At 43.7% G+C, this 22,514-nt stretch overlaps 1 protein-coding gene across 3 annotated transcripts in view; it reads right to left on the reverse strand.

Moving 5' to 3' along the window:
- Positions 1–13,117: 13,117 nt before the first annotated feature.
- SESN3 (sestrin 3) overlaps positions 13,118–22,514 on the reverse strand; it is a 58,281-nt gene continuing 48,884 nt past the window's right edge. For 2 of the 3 annotated variants that reach the window (XM_045577830.1, XM_036427574.2), the window contains 3 exons: positions 21,470–21,614; positions 20,690–20,829; positions 13,118–20,631 (listed from right to left, as the gene is read on the reverse strand). In XM_045577830.1, the coding sequence (XP_045433786.1) occupies positions 20,743–20,829; positions 21,470–21,614 (232 nt within the window). In that variant the 3' untranslated portion in view covers positions 13,118–20,631; positions 20,690–20,742. The remainder of the gene's footprint in view (positions 20,632–20,689; positions 20,830–21,469; positions 21,615–22,514) is intronic. The other variant, XM_045577829.1, reaches the window with a different exon arrangement.

Raw genomic sequence — 22,514 nt, forward strand, 5'->3', positions numbered from 1 at the left:
TCCCACAAAATACCACGGCCTGGGTGAATCTATTTTGAAGAAGTGGCGTTATAAGAAGTTTAAGTTTTAAAAAATTGGCTCTCAAAAGAAATTTCAATCATTGTACTGTTGATATTTGGCTCTGTTGACTAATGAGTTTGCCGACCACTGGTATGGGACATAGTATATTTAAAATTTTTTATTTATCTGAAATTCAAATTTAACTGGGCATCGTTCTCTGTCTGACAATCCCACATATGAGTGTTCTGAAACATTATTTTCATTATTCTGAAAATGATCAGTGTCCCAATGACCTCTAGGGCTGGGGCCACAAATTCAAATTCCTACAGGGCCTAGGCAGGTAATATAAATGTATAAATTGGGTGATCAGGAATGGGCTTGGAGCCAAATTGAAAATTGAAGAGCAAATTTTTCCCCATCCCAGACATTTAAATTCAGATTTTAAAAATATATAATAGCCCTAGCCAGTTTGACTCAGTGGATAGAGCATCAGCCTGTGGACTTAAAGGTCCCAAGTTTGATTCTGATCAAGGGCACATGCCCAGGTTGTGGGCTCAATCCCTAGTAGGGGGTGTGCAAGGAGGCAGTTGATCAATGATTCTCTCTTATCATTGATGCTTCTATCTCTCTCCCTTTGGTCAAAGTGCCCCTCGATACCGAGGGACAGCACTCTTGGTCACATCGTTTTCCTCCCCAGCAGTCCACGGGGAAGACAGGAAGTGATGTTGAGAGGCCCCTACTATGTGCCACGTCCTTTCTTTGCAGATATTTGCTTATTGTTGATCTCTTCTTTGTGAGATGGTGAACCACTCTATGGTAGCACCCCTGGGTCACATACCTCCAAGTTCTATATTAAGTTGTGGTATAAAGATGTGTTCTGTGTATATTTACCAAGAGGCCCAAGATCATGCAAAATCATGAACTTAGTTACTGCAGATTGGAAGCAAAACCATCCACTAGTGCTTCCCCCGGCCCCCACATTGCCTTGCCAACCTCCTACACCTCCCAATTCTAGTTACAAGCATTTTTTTTTTTAATCTGAAGCCTTTAGCACAATTTAAACCTTAGCTTAAAAATCCATTTTATTTTTATTTTTTTTACAGAGCTGATTAGAACCTAAATTTAGAAGACGCTGGTTCTTTATTGGCCCTAATTCAAAAAAGTATTGTTCTATTGGAAAATTAGCTGTAGCACCTTCAAAGGCCTCCTCTTGTGCGTGTTGAACTGAGCCAGCTTTGGGGCTTTGAAAGGAATACCAGCTAATCTTGGCCAAGCCCTACCTTTTGTTTCTATTGGGGGGGGGGGGGGGGAGGCGGGGAGAGGCTGGAGGAACACGGATGACTCAAAGCAAAGGACCAGTTGGCCCCCGATGTGGTCCGCTCCTGATGGGAAAGGGCACGGATCCTGGAAATATATGAATTAGACTCAAAGCTTGGAAAAAGCAAGGGCCAAGTGCCAGCCAGGCAGCCTTTTGGTTTTGCTAACTCCAAAGATTTTTCGAATATTCCCCGCCCTCCTCACGATTCCTGGCCTCGCCCAGCTGCTCCAGCTGCGAGGTGCTGAGTGCAGGTCGGCTGGGCTGGCTGGGCTGCCACTCTGGGTCTGCTTTGCAGCCAGCGGTGCCTTCCTGGACTGCTCCCTCTTCAAGGCTTCCTCCTGCTGCATGGCGGCACCCAGGAGTGGCCCACGCAGGGCAGGAAGCATCTGGAAGCCCCCCCCACCCCCACCCCTGCCCTTTGGAATTTTTTATTACTCCTTTTCTTTTTAAATGGAGTCCCTTCCTTTCCATGGAAAAGGTTGTCATGACAAATAATATGTCTCTTTTTCATTATTATTATTAGGCTCCAAACTTCTCCATGGGGGGTGGGGAAATGCTTTTCAAAAAATTAAAATCAACTTGAAGACCGTTCTTTATATTCATCAACTTCAAAGAGACTCTACTAGGCTCCTTGGGCAGGACTCAGAGCAGAATTTCTTAATAAAAAAATCAGGAACAGAGAGACAAGGAGACCAGCACACATGAGTGAAATGTACTGGATTAGTGGTTTTCCTTTAAAGTTTAGTGTCTGGGGACAGGGAGAGGGAGTGTGCATGTGGGTGTGTGTGCCAGGTACTGTGCTGGCAGCTGGGGATGCAGATGCATAAATGAAGGAAATAGTCCCTGGCTTTCCATGCCTGATGGAGGAACTAGGCGTAGGCGCCCTGTGCCCAGGAGAAGCAGTGCAGTGCAGTGGTTAGGGGCACTGCCTGCAGAGTCAGAAGGTCTGGTTTGTGCATTGGCTCTACTGCTTGCTTAGGGGCTGTGTGGCATCGGGCAAGTTACTGAGCTTCTCTGTGCCTTATATTTTTTTGCATCCTAAAGTGGGGTTTAACCCTACATGATGGGGCTCCTGTGAGAATATAGAGTTACAATAGTTAAAAATACTTTGAAGCACAGTGCTTGGCACTTGTGTTTATTACCCTCGGATAGAAGGTGTGGAGAAGTGTGTGGGAGCACAGAGGAGGGGCAGCCGACTGCCTGCATGTGGCAGGGAGGCTGCAAAGAGCAGGTGACAGCAGATCTGTACCCTGAAAGGTGAGCAGGAGTTCGGTAGACAAAGCTGGTGCCAGTGAACCTGGCTGGGGTGGGAGTGGGGAGGGTGCTGGTCAGAGGCAGGAGGAAGGCGGAGGCTGTAGCAGGAGCAGAGGCCAGTGAGGCCGCAGCCAAGAATTGTATCTGGATTGGGGAGGGAGTAAAGCACAAAGGAGTCTGGAAAAGCGGGGTCAGGCTAAACTGGGAAAGGCCTTGAGTTCTTTGTAATAGGCCATTCATTCATGTAAATCACCTCAACTGCATCTGACAAACTAAAGGAGAGCTCCAGTATTAGCACGGTTATTACTACGTTTACCATCCAGTTCTTTACAGACATCACCTCACTGAATTCTCAAGGCAGCCCTGGGAGGCAGGTTCTATTGTCCCCATTCTGTAAAACAAAGAAGGCTTAGGGAAGTTACATAACTGGCCCAGCCTCACTGAGCCAGTAGTGGGCAGAGCCAGGAGGTAGTAGAGCTGGGATTTGAACCTGAGTCTGAGTCTAGGGCCTACGCTCTTAACCATGACTTGGTGCTTTCTCACAATGTTCTCACTGCTGCCTTAGAACAGTGCTTCCCATTTGCCTAGTTAAATGGGATTGTTTGTGAATGCCATACTGTTTACTTTGAAAGATATAAATCAAAGGAATCCAATAAAGCTGTCTGACAGGGACCTTGGGTGAATACATGCACCCTCAGCCTGGGTGTGTGTCAGATAGTCTTCATGTATGTCAGGCAGCCCGGGTGTGTGTCAGGCAGCCCGGGTGTGTGTGTCAGGCAGCCCGGGTGTGTGTGTCAGGCAGCCCGGGTGTGTGTCAGGCAGCCTGGGTGTGTGTGTCAGGCAGCCCGGGTGTGTGTGTCAGGCAGCCCGGGTGTGTGTGTCAGGCAGCCCGGGTGTGTGTGTGAGGCAGCCCAGGTGTGTGAGGCAGCCCAGGTGTGTGAGGCAGCCCAGGTGTGTGAGGCAGCCCGGATGTGTGTGTGAGGCAGCCCAGGTGTGTGAGGCAGCCCGGATGTGTGTGTGAGGCAGCCCGGGTGTGTGTCAGTTAGCCCGGTGTGTGTGTCAGACAGCCCGGGTGGGGAACGCTTGGGCTGTATCTTCAAGGCTCAGGCCCCAGAGGAGAGCCGTTTGACCCCCTGGTGCCCTGAGCACAAAGACCGCCATGGCAGCCCCAGTTAGCATTTCCTTGCAGACTACTTGGCAGGGCTGAGCGGTACCTGATACCCTCTGGGGTCACTTCGCTTTGAGCAAGGACGTGGCTCCCTTAGGGATCAGCGCAGGCCAGGGTGTGCAGGTCTCCAGGCCTTGGACAAGAGCCCAAACATCTTCCGATTGGACGAGGGCCTGGGATACCTTCTCTTCCACCCTCTCACGGCTGGCTGGACACTTGTGCCCCGCGTCAGTTCTGCAGTCCACTCCCTTCCTCTGGGAGACACTCCTGGGTGGAAGGCACTGAGTCAGCGGACCCCGGCACCTGCCGGGAAGCAGCTGGGGAGGGAAGGAGATTCTTCAGGGGGGAAGCAGGCAGCAGGCGCCAGGGAGTTCCCCTCCTCCACTTCCCTGTTCTCTGTGGACTGACCAATGACTTTAGTGCCAGGCGTTAAAGGAATCACCAGGGGCTTTTTGTGTGTGTGGCAGGGGGAGAGAAGGGGGGGATCGGCAGGGGGATGGGAGGGTGGGGGACCTTTGCTTTGTGTTTGTGGTGTGTGCAAATAACTTGATTTGGGGAGAGAGGAACCTCACCTTGCTTTTCGGCAGTGGGCAGTGCTTTCCAGGCCCTCTGTTTGATAGGGAGAGTTGGTAAAGTGATGGCACTAATTGGGGAAGATAAGTAACTGCCCTTTGGAGTGAAAGAGGGAAGAGGAGGACAGAAATGCCCATTCTCAGGCACAGCGCCAGATCTGCGTCAGGAACTGGTAGACGAATAGAATGAATGTGCCATTGGCCAGGTGGCCCGTGGCATTGGTAAGGGATTACAGCAGGCCCCGAGCCTGGGCAGGTCTATGAAGACGACGTGGTCCTTGGACCTAGGAGGCCCAGAGGACTTTCTCAGAATGCCTGAATTGAAAAACTGAAACTAAGATGATACTTTCATCCTCAAAGTTGGTTTTCTAACCACATGGCTGGATGAACAGAAAGCAGAAGCCCATGAGAACCTAGATGTCCTTTTATTAAACATCTATTTCTAATGTATTTATTTACAGCAATAAAAAAAAAGAGAGAAATCATCAGGGGTCCCAGGGCATTTACCCTGGGACAGGGGCCCCACGTTGGCATCCCAGTGCAGATGTCCCTCAGAGAACCTTGCTCACCTCACAATTCACTCTTATTCTCTCTCTCTTTCCCTTTGCAACATTCATTCCAGTTTATCTGTATATGTAAAAGCCTAAGCAACCATACAACTGGTCTACTGTATGGTGTGCACTGACCACCAGGGACAGATGCTCACTGACCACCAGGGACAGGAGCTGGCCCCTGGTGGTCATTGTGCTACCATGGCCAACTTCCCATGGTCACTCCCCCCAGCCAGCTGTCCTGATCAGCCCTGATCACAGGCCAGGCCGAGGGACCCCACCCGTACACGAATTCATGCACTGGGCCTCTAGTAATTCCATAGTTTTATGGCTTTCTTACTTAATGTCCCTGCCCCTCCACCTGACTGTAAACTCCATGCTGGCAGGGAACATGCCTGTTTTATTCCCTGTTGTGCAGCCAGGTGGAGCCCATGGCTCTTTTGTCTGCATTTCTGGCTGTTCTTTCTCTCTGTCCCTCTGGCTCTGATGCCTTCTCCTCTTTCTGGCTTTAAATAGCGAGTTCTTCAAGGCTGGCTCTTTGGTTATCCTCATCCCTCTTTTCCCTAAGCCAGGGGTCTTCAAACTACGGCCCGCGGGCCACATGCGGCCCGCAGAGGAGTCTGATCCGGCCCGCCAGGTTTTTTGGGCAGTGAGCGCAGCCGAGGTGTTACAGTAGGAATTAGTAGTTCATATAGTCCGGCCCTCCAGCTCTCTGAGGGACCATGATCTGGCCCCCACTTTAAAAAGTTTGAGGACGCCTGCAAGCCATCTCACCAACGCTTCATTTCACCTACTTGATATCTTTGTTTGTGCATCTGAGCGTCACCCCAGGTTGTCAGTGACCCAGGCAAACTCATGGTTTCTTTCCTAGCCCCTGGCCCTTTCCAATGTTCTCGGAGTAAGTGGCTCCATTGGGCAGTCACATGGGCAGGCCAGGTGCCTAGGAGACACCCTGACACCTCCTTATTATTTATCCTCCCCCCAAATCCAGTCACTGTTATCTCTAACTTATCTCCCCAGCCCATCTACTTCTCGCCATCTCTGCAGTCCCCATTCTGGTCCTCGCCACCTGCTCCTTTCGCCTGCCTGGCTTATTAACTAGCCTCCCCACTTCTATTCTGGTCACCTTCACTCTTCATGTTCCAGCCACAATGATCTTGAAATGCAAATTTGATCATGTCAGTATCCTTCCTTCCCTCCTCCACACATTCACTTGAAAACTCTTGCTAGAGCCTCCATTGCTCAGCCACAGCCCAGACCACACAATGGACTGTCGCAGGAGTGTGTTCTCTGGCCTGTGTGCTGGGGGCATCTCACTCAGACAGTGTCCCTTCAAGATATCACCAGCCTGGTTACCTTTCAATTCGTTGCTCGGTCTATAGAGAGCTTGCACGTCCTTGCCATGATGAAGGCTGGAAGAGCTGTTTTTGCTGATCCCTGCCCCCTCCCCACCAGGGTGGCCTGCCAGTGAGGGCAGTTCAAGCCACAATTCTTTCTAATTAAATCATCTCTTCCTGCCTCTTCAACTTCAAGTCTTTTTTTTTAGTCCTCACCTAAGGACATATTTTTTCCATTATTATTATTATTATTATTATTATTATTATTTTTAGAGAGAGATTAGAAGGGATTAGGAGAAAGAGAGAGAGAAAAACAAAACAAAAACATAGACATGATAGAGACCCATGTGCCCTAACTGGAGCCAGGGATTGAGCCCACAACATGGTCTTGACCAGAATGGAACCTGAGACCCATCAGTCTGCAGGCAGAAGCTCTAACCACTGAGCAACTGGCTAGGGCTCAACCTCAATCTTTTATAGCCAGGAGTAGGGTTGAGGAAAGGGTTGGTTTTGCTTGTCCTGAGCACATGGGCCGTCATTGCACTTTGGGATATGGGAGCACTTTGCCACATCCCGAATCCTTTTGGGGCGACTGGCAGAACTGAGCGGAAAAACTGCCAGTTACAGAATCCTGTTTTATATAGAAGGTGCTCATTGAAAGCAGTTGGTTAGGATCTATTGTTACATAAGAAGGGACATGTACCTTTTGGGGAACTTGCGTAGGCAAAGCCCTAAGCAACTAGCACCCCATGATGGTACCATGAAGTGGAAAGAGGGGATAAAGGCAAACTTGGCTCCGTCGCTGCCATGCCTGCTGCCTGAAGTTAGAGCTCAGGGTATCTGAGGCCCTCACCCTCACCCACCTCTGCTGACCTCCTTCCCTCTCAGTCAGTCCCTGTACCCCCATGGACGCCAGCCCCCTGTCTCAGCCCAGATGGGTTCCTTGTGGAGATGGCTCTAAGACATATCCGCCAGCCAGGAGATAGCAATCTAGAAATGTGTACTAAGAGCATTGAGTGTTTTTGCCTCTTGAGTAATTCCATTTTAGTAGTTTCCAATTCAGGAGTAGTTTATAACAGGTTTATGATGGGAGCTCATTTTCCTCATGGGGAATCCTCCCCCTCCTCCTCTTCCTCCTCCTCCTCCTCCTCCTTCTCCTTTTTGTTAATCCTTTCTGGAGGATATATTTTTTTGCATTGATTTTTAGAAAGTGGAAAGGAGGACGGGTGGAAGAAAGAGAAACATTGATGTGAGAGAGACACATGGATTGCTTGCCTCCTGCATGGGCTCTGACCAGGACCAGGGATTGAATCTGCCCTTGACTAGGAATTGAATCTGAGATCCTTCCGTGCATGAGCCAATGCTGTAACCACTGAGCAACCCTGGCCAGTGTAGGAATCCACCTTGGAGGGAACTTCTTCTAGATTCCATTTGATTTGCTGCTGTAATAAGATGTGAACCTTCTTTGTTTTCGTTCATAGACTGAACAGAGAGGGTGAGGCAGTCGATAAGGATTTAAGCTGTCAGGGGGCCTGCTTCCAGAAGGCATCGGGGTCTGAGAAGGAGATTGCAGTGGTGCTGAGTGCACAGAAATCCGCGTGGGGAGCCTGTAAAAAGGGAAACTGTGTGAGTCCACACCTCCCACTCTGATTCAGGAAGTTTGGGTGGTTTCCAGGAACATCTATTTTTAAGAAGCTTCCCTGCAGATTCTGATGCACAGAGAAAGGGTTCTGAGAACCACGGCTTAGACTAAAACCTCCCCTAGTCCATTTCGTTTTTAAAGAAATCCCCTGGGTCTTATTTTTCATGGAAATATGGTATGTCACCATAGGATCCTTGCATTCAAGAAATATCTGAAATACCAGACAAGCATTCTTGCCACACAGATATTGGGGGAAGAGTAGTTACAGAAGACATTATGTGACCCATATACCATTTTTAAGTGGTATAGATACCGAGAAATCTAGAATGACTTCCTGATGCAAACGTGTTCTGCTCACAAGCAAGGATGGACACTTGGCTTCTTCTCCTGGGGGTCATGGGAAATGGGAAATGGGGTCCATGTTTCCATGATCATCTTCCCGGCATTAAGATTCCACCGTCATGTAATTTTGGAAGCTGCGGGGCATTCCTTTTTGTATCTGCCCTATCCAGTGGTCTTTTCTGCATTCGGCCTGGAGTCAGTCAGTTAGGTAAATCAGGGCTGTAGTTCTTCCCACTGTTAGGACGATAGCTATTTGGTGGGAGGTGTTATGAATTTTGCCCACTGATTCTCACAATGTGCTGGGCATTGGAATCACTAGGAAAGCTTTTCAAAACCAAAATGGCCTGTACGCGCCTTAGACTGATCCCATCAGAACCTCAGGGTGGGGCATGGGTTCTCAGGTATCAGTATTTTTAAAGTCCTCGGGATACTAGGGGCAGGGTGGTTGAGAACTATTCATTGGGTCTAAATGCCACCTGAAATAGGAATAGAAGCATAGCAAGAACTTTCATTAAAAACCAGGAGAAAAATACTTCTTTTCCTTGCCCCCTACATTTCTGACTCCATGGTGACTTTGTGTCCACTTGTCTTTCTGTGGTTGGTTTTGTTTCTTGTTCTTGTTCTTTTCTCTCTCTTCACAGCCTTCAAGTATTACCTTCCATGTGGCTCCCAGGTACCCAAGATACACACACACACACACACACACACACACACACACACACACACTACTAGAGGCTCGATACACGAAATTGGTGCAAGGGTAGACCCTCGAAGCCCTGGTTGCCTTGCAGCCCTGCAGGCCCGCCCCCTGGTCTTTTCAGAAGGTCATTTTGATAGGCTGTTCCACCTAATTAGCATATTAGCTCTTTATTATATAGGATATCATTGGAAGTTCTTGGTCTCTGCTCCATACTCACTAAATCAGAATCTCTGAGGGTAGTTCCATAAATCTGGATTTTTAATAAGATCCTCAATGATTCTTACGTACTCTAAAGTTTAGGTGTTTGGGCCCTAAACTCACTAGTCTAGTTATGGGGTCCAAAATATTGAAGATGAAGACTTAAGAACATGCTTAATAGGAATATTATATATTTTATCCCACAAAGAGGGGACAAAGAAGGATGATCAAAGGGCTGAATATTAATTTACTACTTTGACTCTAGTTTAGAGATATAAGTGAAAATCCCTGAGATTTTTTCCTATTTTTTTCTTTTATTGAGTTTATTGGATGCCATCTATAATAATAATAAAAGTATAATATGCTAATTAGACTGGACATCCTTCTGGATGTCCTTCCAGGACGAAGCTGGGGCTGCAGCAGTGGGATCACAGCCTGCAGCTGTGAGGGAAGGATCCAGGCAGCCGTGGCTGCGAAGGCCTATTCTTACATGCATTTCATGCATCAGGCCTCTAGTTGGTTAATAAAACTGTATAGGCTTCAGGTGTATAATTCTACTACATCATCTGTATATTGTATCGTGTGTTCATCACCCTGATTCAAGTCTCCTTCTATTTATACCCCCATACCCTCCTGTACCTCCCCCTCCAAGGCTATCCTTAATAGACTGTGATCTAAGGAAGACATTTCCCAATCCTGATTCTTACGAAGTGCCAGCCACCTGTGGCATTTACATCACGTCAGTTATCCATCGCCACAATAATGCTGTGTAATGAACAACCATAAAACCCCAATGGTGCACAATAAACAGGGAGTTGTGCTCAGGTGTCTGTAGATGGGCTGGGTGACTCTACAACTCTGGTCTGGGCTTGGAGAGGCACTCCCATGAGTCAGCATCTGTTGCAGGTCTGGGGCAACTCAGCTTAACCAGTGGCTCGTCCTGCAGCAGACTAGCCCAGGGTGGCAGGATTCTAGAGTGGCAGCTTGCGAGGGGTCTTAAAGCACAGGTCTGCAATGTAGTCACAGGACAAACCCATATTCAAAAAGTGGGGAAACAGATTCGCCTTTGGATGAGGGAAGTTGTTACGTTACAGTCCAAAGGGTGTGGCTGCAGGCAGGACAGTAATTGATGCCCTTTATGCAAACAATTGACCATACCCAACCCCTAACTTCCATTCGTTTAGGTAAAGTGTGGTTAGACAGCACAGTGTTCTGAAGGCTCTCCTCTTGGGCCTGGGCATGGGGGTGGGGATCTGTGTGCACATAGCGGGAAGGGAAGGCCTTGTGTGTCAGTAGTCTGCTTTACCAAGCAGAGCCTGGTGTACATCATCAAGGGGTGTGTGACAGTGCTCAGGAGATTATTTCAGATGTTCCTAACACTTCCCAAAGGGGCCTTCCCAGTCACCTTGCAGATCCTGTTTCTCTCCTGCCCTGGAATTCTAGTCAGACTCTGATTAGCAAGGGGCACATCCATCCCAGTGGTAAAAACAAACAAACAAACAAACCAAACAATTGAAAGTGGCTTTTATCTTTTCCAAATGAATAAATATAAGTGGTTTAGTCCAGTGGCCGACAATCTGATTAGTCAACAGAGCCAAACAAATATCAATAGTACAACGATTGAAATTTCTTTTGAGAGCCAAATTTTTTAAACTTAGACTTCTACTAACGCCACTTCTTCAAAATGGCGTGGTATTTTGCCCAGGCCATGGTATTTTGTGGAAAAGCCACACTTAAGAGACCAAAGAGCCGCATGTGGCTCGTGAGCTGGTTTGCCGACCACGGGTTTAGCCTAACCTTGCAGATCCTGCTTGGTCTGACCAAACAACACTTTCCAAAGCCGTGTCTTAATGTGAGTCCTACACATCCGCACTATCACAGGGGGCTTTCTCCATCTGTCCTCTCTGCCTAAATGTCTTGTTCCTCAGCCTCTGCAAATCTAAATCTTAGATATTCTGTGTGTCCCTGTTTATTACCTGCTTTAAAAGCTGTCACTGATAACAGCAAATACAGTGCACTACTTCCCTGTGTACTTGGCAGTGAGGAAAAGAGTATTAAAGTCACACAGATCTGAGAACAGTTCAACCATCGACTTGTTTGACCTTAGAGATTGCTTAATTGTGCTAAGCCTATAGTTTTAACTGTCTAAAATCGGGATAATACCCTCTTACAGGATGTTTATAACAAAAATAATGTGTTTAAAGTTCCTAATACTGAGACAGTTCTTGATAAATGATGGCTATTTTATGACCCCATTTTACAAGCTATTATTTTTTGCTGTGTTGACAGATGTCACCTATCTTTTCTTCTTCTTATCCACACTTCCCCTTCTTAAGGACAAGGGCTGCCTTCTTTCTTATTACTGTTACCTGCATTTTACAGATGAGGAAACAAAGGAACCACAATGTTCAGGTGACTTGCTCAAGGTCAGGTAGTTAGCAATGGTGGTGCTTAGATTTGAATTCATTCCAGGATCTGCTTTCAACCCTCCCCTCCCCCGCTACTGCCTTATCTTGGCCTCAGCTCCCAGGAGAACAAAGCCTTTGATCAAGGCTGATTTGAGACCTAGGGGGCAGGGCTGCAGGCCAGGGGGGCTGAAACAGGAAAGGAGGGAAGACCGATGGAGCCGGTCTGGCACTCAACTCCAGCAGACCCTTGGAGTCTCCAAATCGGGGCCTGGGGAAATGAAAGGAGGAAGCACTCACACACTGTCTCCAGTCTCTGCTCCTGGGTTAACCACAAACTCCCTGCACTTCTGGCTGTGCACACTCAGCTCAGAGGCTGTTCCCTCTGCATCCCGCCACAGACTCCAGCAGCCCCGAGGCAGGAAAGCAGACAGCAGTGCAGGGCCACCGAAGGTTCTTTCCCACCGAACCTGTGAACACCCGGCCACAGCCAGCGTGAGACTGGTGGCCGAGCAGCAGGATGAGTTAGAGGGGCCAGGTGACTGCCAAGTGGGGTCTCACAGGCATGCACCACCTCCGCAAATGATGGTGAAAAGTACTGCAACCAGGAGGGTCCTGTGAACTTCACCTTGATGCAAAGACGGATGATTTACTTACATTTATTTTGGGATCAGGACAGCGTAGGAGGGAATATTAAGAATCCTTGCCTCATGTTCCTTTTAAAGAATTCTATGGAAAGGCTTGGACTCCACCTGCATTTTGAAACGTGAAGTATGTGAGATCCTGGGATAAGAGGTAGCCTCTGAGGCTGACTTCCTTCTCAACTCACAGAAAATTAAATGCATAAGAAACTATGACTTTGAACTGGTAACTTCCACCACGCAGCAGCATGTCCTAAAAATAACACGGCAGCAGTTGCAAGCTTTCCTGATTCTTAGCATCAAGCTTCGGGTTGGGAGAAATGGTCAGCCTTCAAATGGACAGGTCCCGCTTGTCTACACTGGTCTGTGCACCTGCCTTCCCCTGCGGAACCTTCTTCTAAATCAAAGGGCCCGTTCAGGACTGGAGGGAAAAACTATAAAAGTTGCATGTTAGCCAGAGAGGAAAGTTATCTAACTTCTGGCTGGCAGTAAACGCCATGTTGATAGCATGGTCTTTTAGATCATTAAGCAAGCCACTTGGGCTGAGCTGAGGTAATGAAGTTCGGTGTAAAAGGTGGTCACATAAAGACCGAAGTACAAGTCTTCCCCAAGCCCATTGCAGGGGCCAGCTCTCGGGCAAACAGAGTTCTTTTACATCTCAATTTCCTATAAAATATCACTTCTTTACTATTTTAGTAACAAGAGATAATACTGAAATTAATTTGTCTCTTGCTGAGTTCACAAATTTTAAAAGGTAACAATACCTATATTTTGCCCAATATATACTAATGTAATATTGAATGAATATAAGAAATGTCAGGAGACAACTGTGGGTCGGGAAGAAATAAGGGGAAAAGTGACTCTTGTGATTCTGATGTCTTTTAGAATGCATGCCTCTACTCAAGCAGAAACAAAGCCAGGCGAGAATGCTACTCCAATGTAAGTATAAATACGTATATAAATACACAAGAAAGAGCAAATAATCCGGGTTCAGTTTTGCCAATTTTATTGAACCAATAAAATTCCTACTAATAACAATGAAATAAACTTTTGCAAGTATAAATGTGATACAGTTTAACAAAACCCATTGTTCTGTACCTATAAATAGATTTTCAAAATGTCATAAAAAGTGCAGTTATGAATTGTTAACATGTTAATACACAGTTCCTTTATTTCAAATGTGTTTGTCTTGACTCACTAACAGTTCCTTCTGCATCTGTTCAAATAATATTACCCATCCCTCCAAAAAAAAAAAAAGGGCATGAAAGCACTAGAATATTACACATACACTGATCCACTCAGGTCAGCTTTAGTCAGAGTTGTAAAATCAGCAACGTAAGAAAAATAAAACCTAGTTTTACATACAAAAAAGCTTTCATGGGTTCTATAATCTCCTTAACTGCTAACTCATGTGGAGGGCATAACAGTGGAGAAGGCTTATATGGGTAACTACCTCAGACTATATCTACAGCAGGGTCTGGTTAGCCAGAACACGTTTAAAGTGGCTGTTTCTCAAGTTTGCTATTTTCGGAATTGAAACTATAAATAGAAGACTGCCATTTGACATTGCAAATTGTGTAAATCCTAAATTTCATCAATGATCTATTTGATAAGAGCTTATTCTAATGGAAAACCTTATATAGTAAGAGACTGATACATATCTAGCAGTCTTACGATCATCCGCCTCACATTAGTCCAAAGTCACGTGCTTCGTAAAAAAAAACAAAAACATTACAGTAACAAAGCACAGGACTACAAAGGCAAAACATCACAGCTTCTGATTACATTGAATAAAAAGTACCAAGGAACGCAAAAGATAGTTCTGCATTAATACTGATGAATTAAAGAACTATAATAGACATTTCACAGCATGCTACATATATCGCTCACAACTCAAGGATAAAATGAAGTCTAATTTTGAAAGTCAAGAAGTTGGCAACCTGATTTCATGTGCAATTCAGCTACAAAGTCTTAATATATACATTCATCGTGTAGCTGCCCTGCAAAATCAGGATTAAAAAAAAAAAAGATTTCAAGTTCAAATCCTGTTTCATAAGCTAAAGGATACATCCAGTTCTTCCATGACCAGAAAAGGTATTTTCAGGCTTGAAGGGGCTAATCCAAGAAGCAAGGCCATGTTCCACACCGACCTGAGGGTCCTTGTTGCCCTCACTCAGACTGTGCCTGTGATGTCAGTGTTCCAGTGGCACGAAGAGGCCACACTGGCTTGTGGTTTGGTTTCTGTCTCTCCTACCTTAGGTTGAGAAGAGTAAATGTGAAGAGAAACGGGGAGGGGAAAATGGTCTTTTCTTTCCAGGGAAGATGTATCAATGCAAAGGAAATACCTGCATTAGATAGAGTTCGGATAACTTTCCTTGAGAACAAGGGTACCAGTGAACTCCTGCATTTTATTTTAGAGAAGCGGTAAAATTCAGGCTGGAGAAAACAGCCTCCACGTTACAAAGGAAACTAGTAGGCCACCCAATTGATGTGTTTCCTTTAGCCTACATTTTGATCCTTCCATAGCAGATTCAGAAGCCAGATGAAAAATTTGTGAAGACTGATTAAGGAAGAGATGTACAATCCATTCCATTCGGTGTCATGATGGATATGTCTAGCTAACCAGGATTCAGACATTTGCTTTTAAGAGGTTAAATTGAGGGGTAGAAGATAAGACTGTTTTTTGCAAATTTATATACCAAGAATTATATGTGTTACATTTAAACTTACTAATGTTTGATACTGTCCTATGAGCTATAAAATGGGATGCTTGTTCTAAAGGTTATTTTATAGTATGCATTTCATTTTTTCCAGAAATTTCCACAAGCACTGCAAAGAATCAGACATTCTTCCTTCCCCCCATTTCTTATATCTCCTTTTTCAACTCTGTACTTCATGGTGGTGCAGCCATGACGAATTTAAAGCTAGAACAAATACTTCATGACATGCGATTTAGTAAAAACCATTCCTTCAGTCTCCATTATTGTCTCATTCCTTAGCTAGGCATTGCTCTATTCCTGGGCTCTTAAAGGCATTTACTAGACTCTGCTGTCAGGTTGGGTTGCTCATGAATGGGAGTGGAAAGCATCCAGATGCCACCATTGATCGTAACAATCGATACTTTCAAACAGGTGGCTCGTTGGTCCCCAGGCCATGCAGCCATCTACCGAGAAACCTGACTGGGTTTCCTCTGACAGCGAGTACACACTGGCGGGAGAGGAAGAACTTCCTCCCCTGCATTTCCTGCTCCTCACAGACCCTGCCTGGATGGACCTAAGTGCAGCCAGAAAGTACAAATGGCAAAGGCAACGCATTCCCTCTCCATCCCACAGGACATTCCCCCCAAGAGAACAACAGGGTCGGCATGGGGGTGAGCAGCTCAGTCTAACCCAGGAAAGCTTTATCAAACTGTCATGCAGCCAATTTTGTGGTGGGCTTCCGTGATCCAATAGGGCCACCTAACCATCTTTTAGCAGCTATCCTTCTATTAGGCATGTGTCTCAAGGCCCAGATACCACCAAATACAACCAATGATCTGAAACACCGCCCATTTGTGTGCCAGAAACCCCCCGTTTCACCGAAGGGTTACAGATCTGTCTGGACTCCTAGGGAACTTGAACTTCACATTCAAATAACTTGGACTAATACCAGTATTAACTACCTAATACAGATCCAGGTTAGAATGGCAATTCCATCACTTTAAAATCCTGTTAAATCCTAAGTTCTGCATGGTAGAAATAGTTCACTTTCTGTATCATGTATAAATATAAAGATTCCTACTTTGTTAGAAGGCAAACACCTATGATTTATTTTAACTATGGAAGTAGTATTACTGAACCACAGAGAGTGAATCCATGAAAAGGTTGGATACTCTGAATTTACAGGCTCTTTGGGGATGAGGTAGAGGACAGCAAGACATTTTGGCAGCTGGGAAAAGTGGAACAGTCTGGGATGGAGAGGATTACACGTGGTGCTGCGTAATGTTTGGTAGGGCATCTGGGGCAAGGGTGAGCCAAAATATAGCTGGATGGTTGTGGGATTTAGAGGGAGCTGGGACAATGGAGAGAAAAATGACTTGGTAAAGTAAATGCTGGTGACTTATCAGCAGGTGGCTGGTGATGTTTGATTTGTAGTGTGACAAGGCATTCAGATCAAGATGGGTTGAGGGAGAGGGAAGAGGGAGCGGGTAGAGGTTGAGGCACTTGGAGGATGAGAAAGCAGGCGGGAAGGGGGGATGGAATGCAGGCAGGAGCTCCCACGATGGGAAATGTCCTTTGTAATGAGTGTATGATGCTGAGGACAGCCACACTCTCGGAATGATGTCCCACATGTTCTTTGAAAACTTTTCCTTCCTCACCAGGCTCTGCCTTGACAAATACCTCTACCTCTATGGTCCATTTCACCCCTGCTGTTTTTGTTCTAGGTCTCACCTGAGCAGATACTGCTAACTAAGCCACATTCGCATGAAAATAAGCTGCACATCCAGGAGGCATGTAAGTTCTGTTGACTGAGATGAATACATTCATGTTACAGTACTGCTTCGAGGAAAGACTACTTATTTTGATTCTCAGTCTTCAGAGGAATATTATAGGGAAACACAGTTTATGATGATGACCAAATAGAATAGGCTCTGATTATACAGACGAGCTAACTTAAAACTTGATCTGAACAGTACAGCCATATGTCTCTCAGTTTGCTGTTGAATTATCCTAAGAACATTTCATATACTATTTATGTAACATTATGGTTGCCTATGTTTATTCCATGTAAGACCATCTATTGTATTTGCATAAAAAGGAAAAGTCCTATTAGATAAAGAGGTTGAGGTCTTGCTTTCTGGAGGAATAATACAGAATTGTCTTTAAACACAACTAAAACAACACAAAAACCTCATTCTACTAGTATAGTTGCAGATCATTTTTATAATACGCACTGAAACTTAGTTTATTTCTCCCTGATGAATTTCTTTAGAGTTTAAAAGAATGTTACCATCATATACGCATGCACTCTGCACTACAGTGGAGAACTATTTTTAAGCACAGATCTTTGTTGGTTAATTTTGTTTTGCTGTGGCATAAAAATCTAACTTTTTGGATTAAAAAAACTCTGTAAGATGGAAAAGGAAAAAGAATTCTTAAATAATGTTAGCTTTCAGAAGCACTGAAAAATTTTAGGAACTGTAACACAATTAAAATAGGGGTTCTGGTTCATATAGCATTTTGATATAAAGCTTACACTGAGTACTCTGTTCTAGAACAGCCCTGTGAAGCTTGGCCATTATTAGGGTTTGAAGCCTGACTAAAGGCCAAGGCCATGCCCCAGATTCACACTGGCCATCTTTTATTTTAAAAGTACCCCAAATGAGACAAAGATCCTTCCCTAGACTGAGACAATATACTTAGTTCAAAAAGGTGAGGAAGATAATAAGTCGTCCTGTCTCAAAAGCCTCTTTTCCTCTATATATTATGAGTCTGCCCAAGAGGCCTAATCTCAAGGACCTTATGAGGCCACTTCTGGCCATGCCCGCAGTAAAGGGATGGGGCTAAAGGACAGATTCACTTTCAGATAGCAGAGTATTTAGACATTTCTTAAGGGGATCTGAGAAAGGAAGAATTACAATGGAAGCTGGAAAACTTGAAATTCAAAGTAAATTGACATTGATCAAGCATTTACATCAGTGGGTGACTAAACTAACTTGAACATAACAAGCTAGGAAGGTAGAGAATTCACATTCGCATGTGCTTTTTATTTTTTCTCACGTACACTTGCACATTTAAAGTTTGGCACGATGTAAGCCCATGGGATAGGTTAGCATCTTGTATAACCACATCACTTCACCAATTGAACCACATAGCTCTTTTAAAAATATCACATTTTAATATAAAAAGCTATACTATAAATTACTACATAGTAAATTCAATACTCTGAAAAAATACCACCCTGGAAAACCGCATCGGAATTTCAAGTCTGCATTAGGTAAAGTCCACAGCAAGCTCGCTGTAAAATGGAACCCAAAACCTGGAATGCTGCACATGCGTCTGAGTAGGTGCTTAATGAAGCACCTCCAGAGGTCACCTTCTCTAGGCTGGTTCACTGAGGTTCATGAATAGATTGTTTTGTTTCTGTTTATAGTTCCAAGCCAACTTATTTTCCTGATTACTGATGAGATGGATCAATGCTGAGCTGGAAAGAAACCTTGCTAGGAAAGAGATCTAATAAAGGCACTACATTTCTGTAACCCAAACGCCAACTACTTAATATTTCTGAGGGGAAAAAGCAAAACAACAAAAATGAAGTGGCCATTGTAGTTTCTTAAGCCTTGTTTCCTCTTTTGGTCTAAAGCTCATATGGTGTTCTGTGAGAATTCCTCCTCCTTTTCAATATATAAAATTCATTTTCCTCCTCTAATAGAGGTCTCCTGAATAAACACAGGGCTGTTAACTGAAGGACTCCTATTAACAAAACAAATGTCAAGACTAAAAGAGATCCTCAACTTGAAAGTTTCCTAAAGTTTGGGAAGTTAAATGGACATGTATGTTGTCGGCTGGGTTTTGCCATTCTCCTATATACTTTTTAAATACATATCTATATAATATGATTTGAATAAAGCCAATTTATGGCATATCAATAAACAAAACAGAAGAAACCTGGCAAAGTTCTTTATCTCTTTAAATAAACCACCCTCGTCTTAAAAAAAATTAGTAATTTTTTCCTCACATGGAAGTTTTCAAAGAAGATCCTGGAATCCAAAAATGCAGAACTGCCTTATGTTACTAGGCTCACAGTCTTCTTTCTATTTTCTCATCTGGGACAAAATCTAAAAGAAAGCAACCTACTGCATTGTACCAGAAAAGGATGATACATGGAAAGGGGTAAATCATTGAACAAAACACTAGCCCACTATTCTTTCATGAGAGAGGAAAAAGAAAAAGTCATATGATAAATAAGTCTAAGATGAAATCTTTGTGGAAAATCTAACAAAAAATGTTAACTATTTAATATTATTTACTAGGAAATTGATCTGTTTTTAAAAGATTAGCATGTTGGTGTACAATTCAAGTCACCATTAATTAACCACAAAGTGTTTAAGCCGTGCAGTTGTGTCCTACCAGATGGCTGTAAGCATCTCTTTAGGCACTTCGCTGGTTCGTTAAAGTAACACAAATTAAAGCTATAAACACATAATGTTGTGCTCTGTGAAGATAGTCTAATCAAGCAACATAAACCAATGCAAAAATGTGACTTTTTGGATGCTTATATTCCTCCCCTAAGGCTTGTTCACTTTTTTGAAACTTGTCATCCAAAGAGATTTTCCTGGGGAAGGGGGTGCTTTGGCTTTATGAAAGGAACACTGTTCAACCCCAGTCAGGTGAAAGCCTTGTGCAATAAAGAAATCTGAATCAAATTTCTTTATGGCTCAGTCTTAAAGGACACTTCCGCAGTGACATAGTAGGGGGGAAGTTTAGTATGTTTTTTAACATATTGCACTCTTTTTGTTGTTCATTCACATTAATGCATAGAAACACAATTTTTAATTTTGAATAATAAACCGTTTAACCTATTATAATAAAAATCATGGAAAATAAGTTCTAAAAGCCTAACAGGAAAAAAAAATATATAGGTAGAGTAACCTTCTTTTGTTTACTGCAATATAGAAAACACTACAAGAAAAGAAAAATGTGCAAAGAAAATTTTTGGTCAGCCTAGTGTGGGTACAAGTTTACATGTGCCAACTACATGAACTATAAGCAGCACTGTGAGCACTGGTAACTGAAGATGGCGGAGGATTACTGTCAGTGATAGGAAGGATTGTGCATAATTCCACCTTTAACGTACACATCTGATATGGAAAACTGAAACTTCTGTTTCAGAAGAGAAAAAATAGCTGAATTTGGCATTTCAGTAGCATGCTATAGAATTCATCATGATTAATTTCACATTAAATTATGGACAATGGCTGTATCACATTTCACGTTATCGCCAATAGCAGTAAAAAAACAAAAACAAACAAAAATACCAAACAGTGCCTGACAATAATCTCCTGGGGACACAGAGCCGTGTCCTGTGAGCAGCTTAGTTCAACAGCGCATGCTTTTCCTCTACCAGGTTTAGGACACACCATGGAAAGTGGAGTGGCCAGAGGAGGCTATTCTTTGCTGAATTCCAATATCTGAATAAACAGTTGCTTGAGCAGATTGTAAGCGCTTTTCCTTATTTAACAACAACAAAAGGTGGGGAGAGAAATACACGTACACACAAACCCCAAAGCGCTGAAGTTAAGCATTAACAAACCAGGTTCATGATTTATGATCCAAAACTCCAACTATAAACAATGCCAAGTAGTGCTCCTCAGTATTATTCTCGCAATTGTTAGTAATGTTAAGCATCAAGAAAAAGAAAACACATCATTGCACATTACAGCCGCCCCCAAAAACGGCTAAACTTTGACACAGAGAATTGAATAACTTTTGATGCTACATCACAAACTGCTTCTGATGTATATCTTAAGTGAAAAGGTCGAATAACTTTTGATGCTACATCACAAACTGCTTCTGATGTATATCTTAAGTGAAAAGGTCTTTACACACATCTGACATTTTCCCTGGGTGAGGCTTCAGGTCAAATGCCGAGTTATGGCACGAAGAGCATATAGAAGTTCAGCTTGCATCCGTGCTTCCATTAACAGTAAATTGACGTGAACCTGGGAATGAAAATGTTATCAATTTAATGACCATTGTAAACAATTGCAAAACTTTATAAACTTTTTTTATATAGCATTCACAAAGGTTTTTCTTGTGTATGAAGACTCATTTACAAACATACACCCCTGGGCATTGCTAAACATGCACATGATGTGAAACTCATGAGAAAACTGTTTATAAAAAAATGGCTCTTGTGCTCGGCTGGTGTCGCACAGTGGAATGAGCATCATCCTAAGCACCAAGAGGTCACGAGCTTGATTTCCAGTCAGTGCACATGCTCAGGTTGCGGGCTCGATCCCCAGTAGAGGGTGTGCAGGAGGCAGCCAATCAATGATTCTCTCTCATCATTAATGTTTCTCTCTCTCTCCCCCCCTCTCCCTTCCTCAGGGATCAAGCTTCTAACCTGGGTATGTGTCCCTGACTAGAATCAAACCCAGGACCCTTCAGTCCGCAGGCCATCGCTCTATCCACTGAGCAAACAGAATAAGGCTAAATAAATAAATAAATAAATAAATATAAAGTTGGCTAGATTATGCCATTTCCACTTCTATAATCGCACTAATTTATTAATATTTTCATAATCATTACTTCTCATATTGAACACATATCTATGGTATAATGTTTAGTCATGAAACACACCTTCTCTGAGTGTTTGAACTGACGCCAGTAACTATCATACATGCGCTTGGTAGTCCTCTCAGGATAGCAGGTCACTGTCTTAATGTAAACCTTCAGGCTTCGTTCAAGTAATTGATTAACTTCTCCGTAATCATAGTCATCATACCTATGAGGAATGACAACAGCTTTATAATGACAAAATCAAAATTTCTGATTTCTAAAGCTTCAATAGAGATACTTATTGTCCAGTAATTAAATAACAAAAGCTCATTAATTAAATTCATCTAAAAATATTTATTGAGTGCCTATTATGTGCCATGTGCCTTCCATGTACTCTTCTAGGCACTGGTGATACACAAATGAACAAAACAGACAAAAGCCCACAGTCTTATAGAATTTAAATTCTATGGGAGAAAAAAAAGTTAAAAAGATAAACATAGTATGTAGATGGTGAGAACTGCTATGGAGATTAAGTGGAACTGAGGGCTAGGAGGAGAGGAACTGTGATTTTAGATAGGAAGGCCTCTCTGAGACGTCAACATCTGAGCAAAGACCAGGAGCAAGTATAAAGCCCTAAGTAGGAGTCAAGTGTTTCAAGGAAGGAGAAATGACTCAAATAAGGTGATAACTGGAAACTGACCACCGAAGTAGCATGTACAGAGATCACTGGCAACCTCAATAATATAGTGGTTTCAAGAGAGAATGAGAGTTAAGAAAATGAAGATAATAAATACACCACCAAAGAGATTTGCTGTGCACAGGAGCAGAAAAATAAGGCAACTGTCAGAAGGAAAAACGGGACTGAAAAAAAATCTCTCTTTAGCCTAGCCAGTGTGCTTCAGTGGTTGAGCGTAGACCCAGGAATCAATAAGTTTCTGGTCAGGGCACATGCCTGGATTGAAAGCTTGATCCCTGGTAGGGGATGTGCAGAAGGCAGCAGATCAATGCTGTTCCTCTCTCATCCATGTTTCCATATCTACCCCTCTCCCTTCCTCTCTCTCTAAAAATCAATAAAACCATATTTTAAAAAAGAATCTGTTTACAGATGAGAGAAATGCATGTTTAT

This window comes from Pipistrellus kuhlii, unplaced genomic scaffold (assembly GCF_014108245.1).
Source record: "Pipistrellus kuhlii isolate mPipKuh1 unplaced genomic scaffold, mPipKuh1.p scaffold_m20_p_9, whole genome shotgun sequence".
In the NCBI taxonomy this organism is placed as follows: domain Eukaryota; kingdom Metazoa; phylum Chordata; class Mammalia; order Chiroptera; family Vespertilionidae; genus Pipistrellus; species Pipistrellus kuhlii.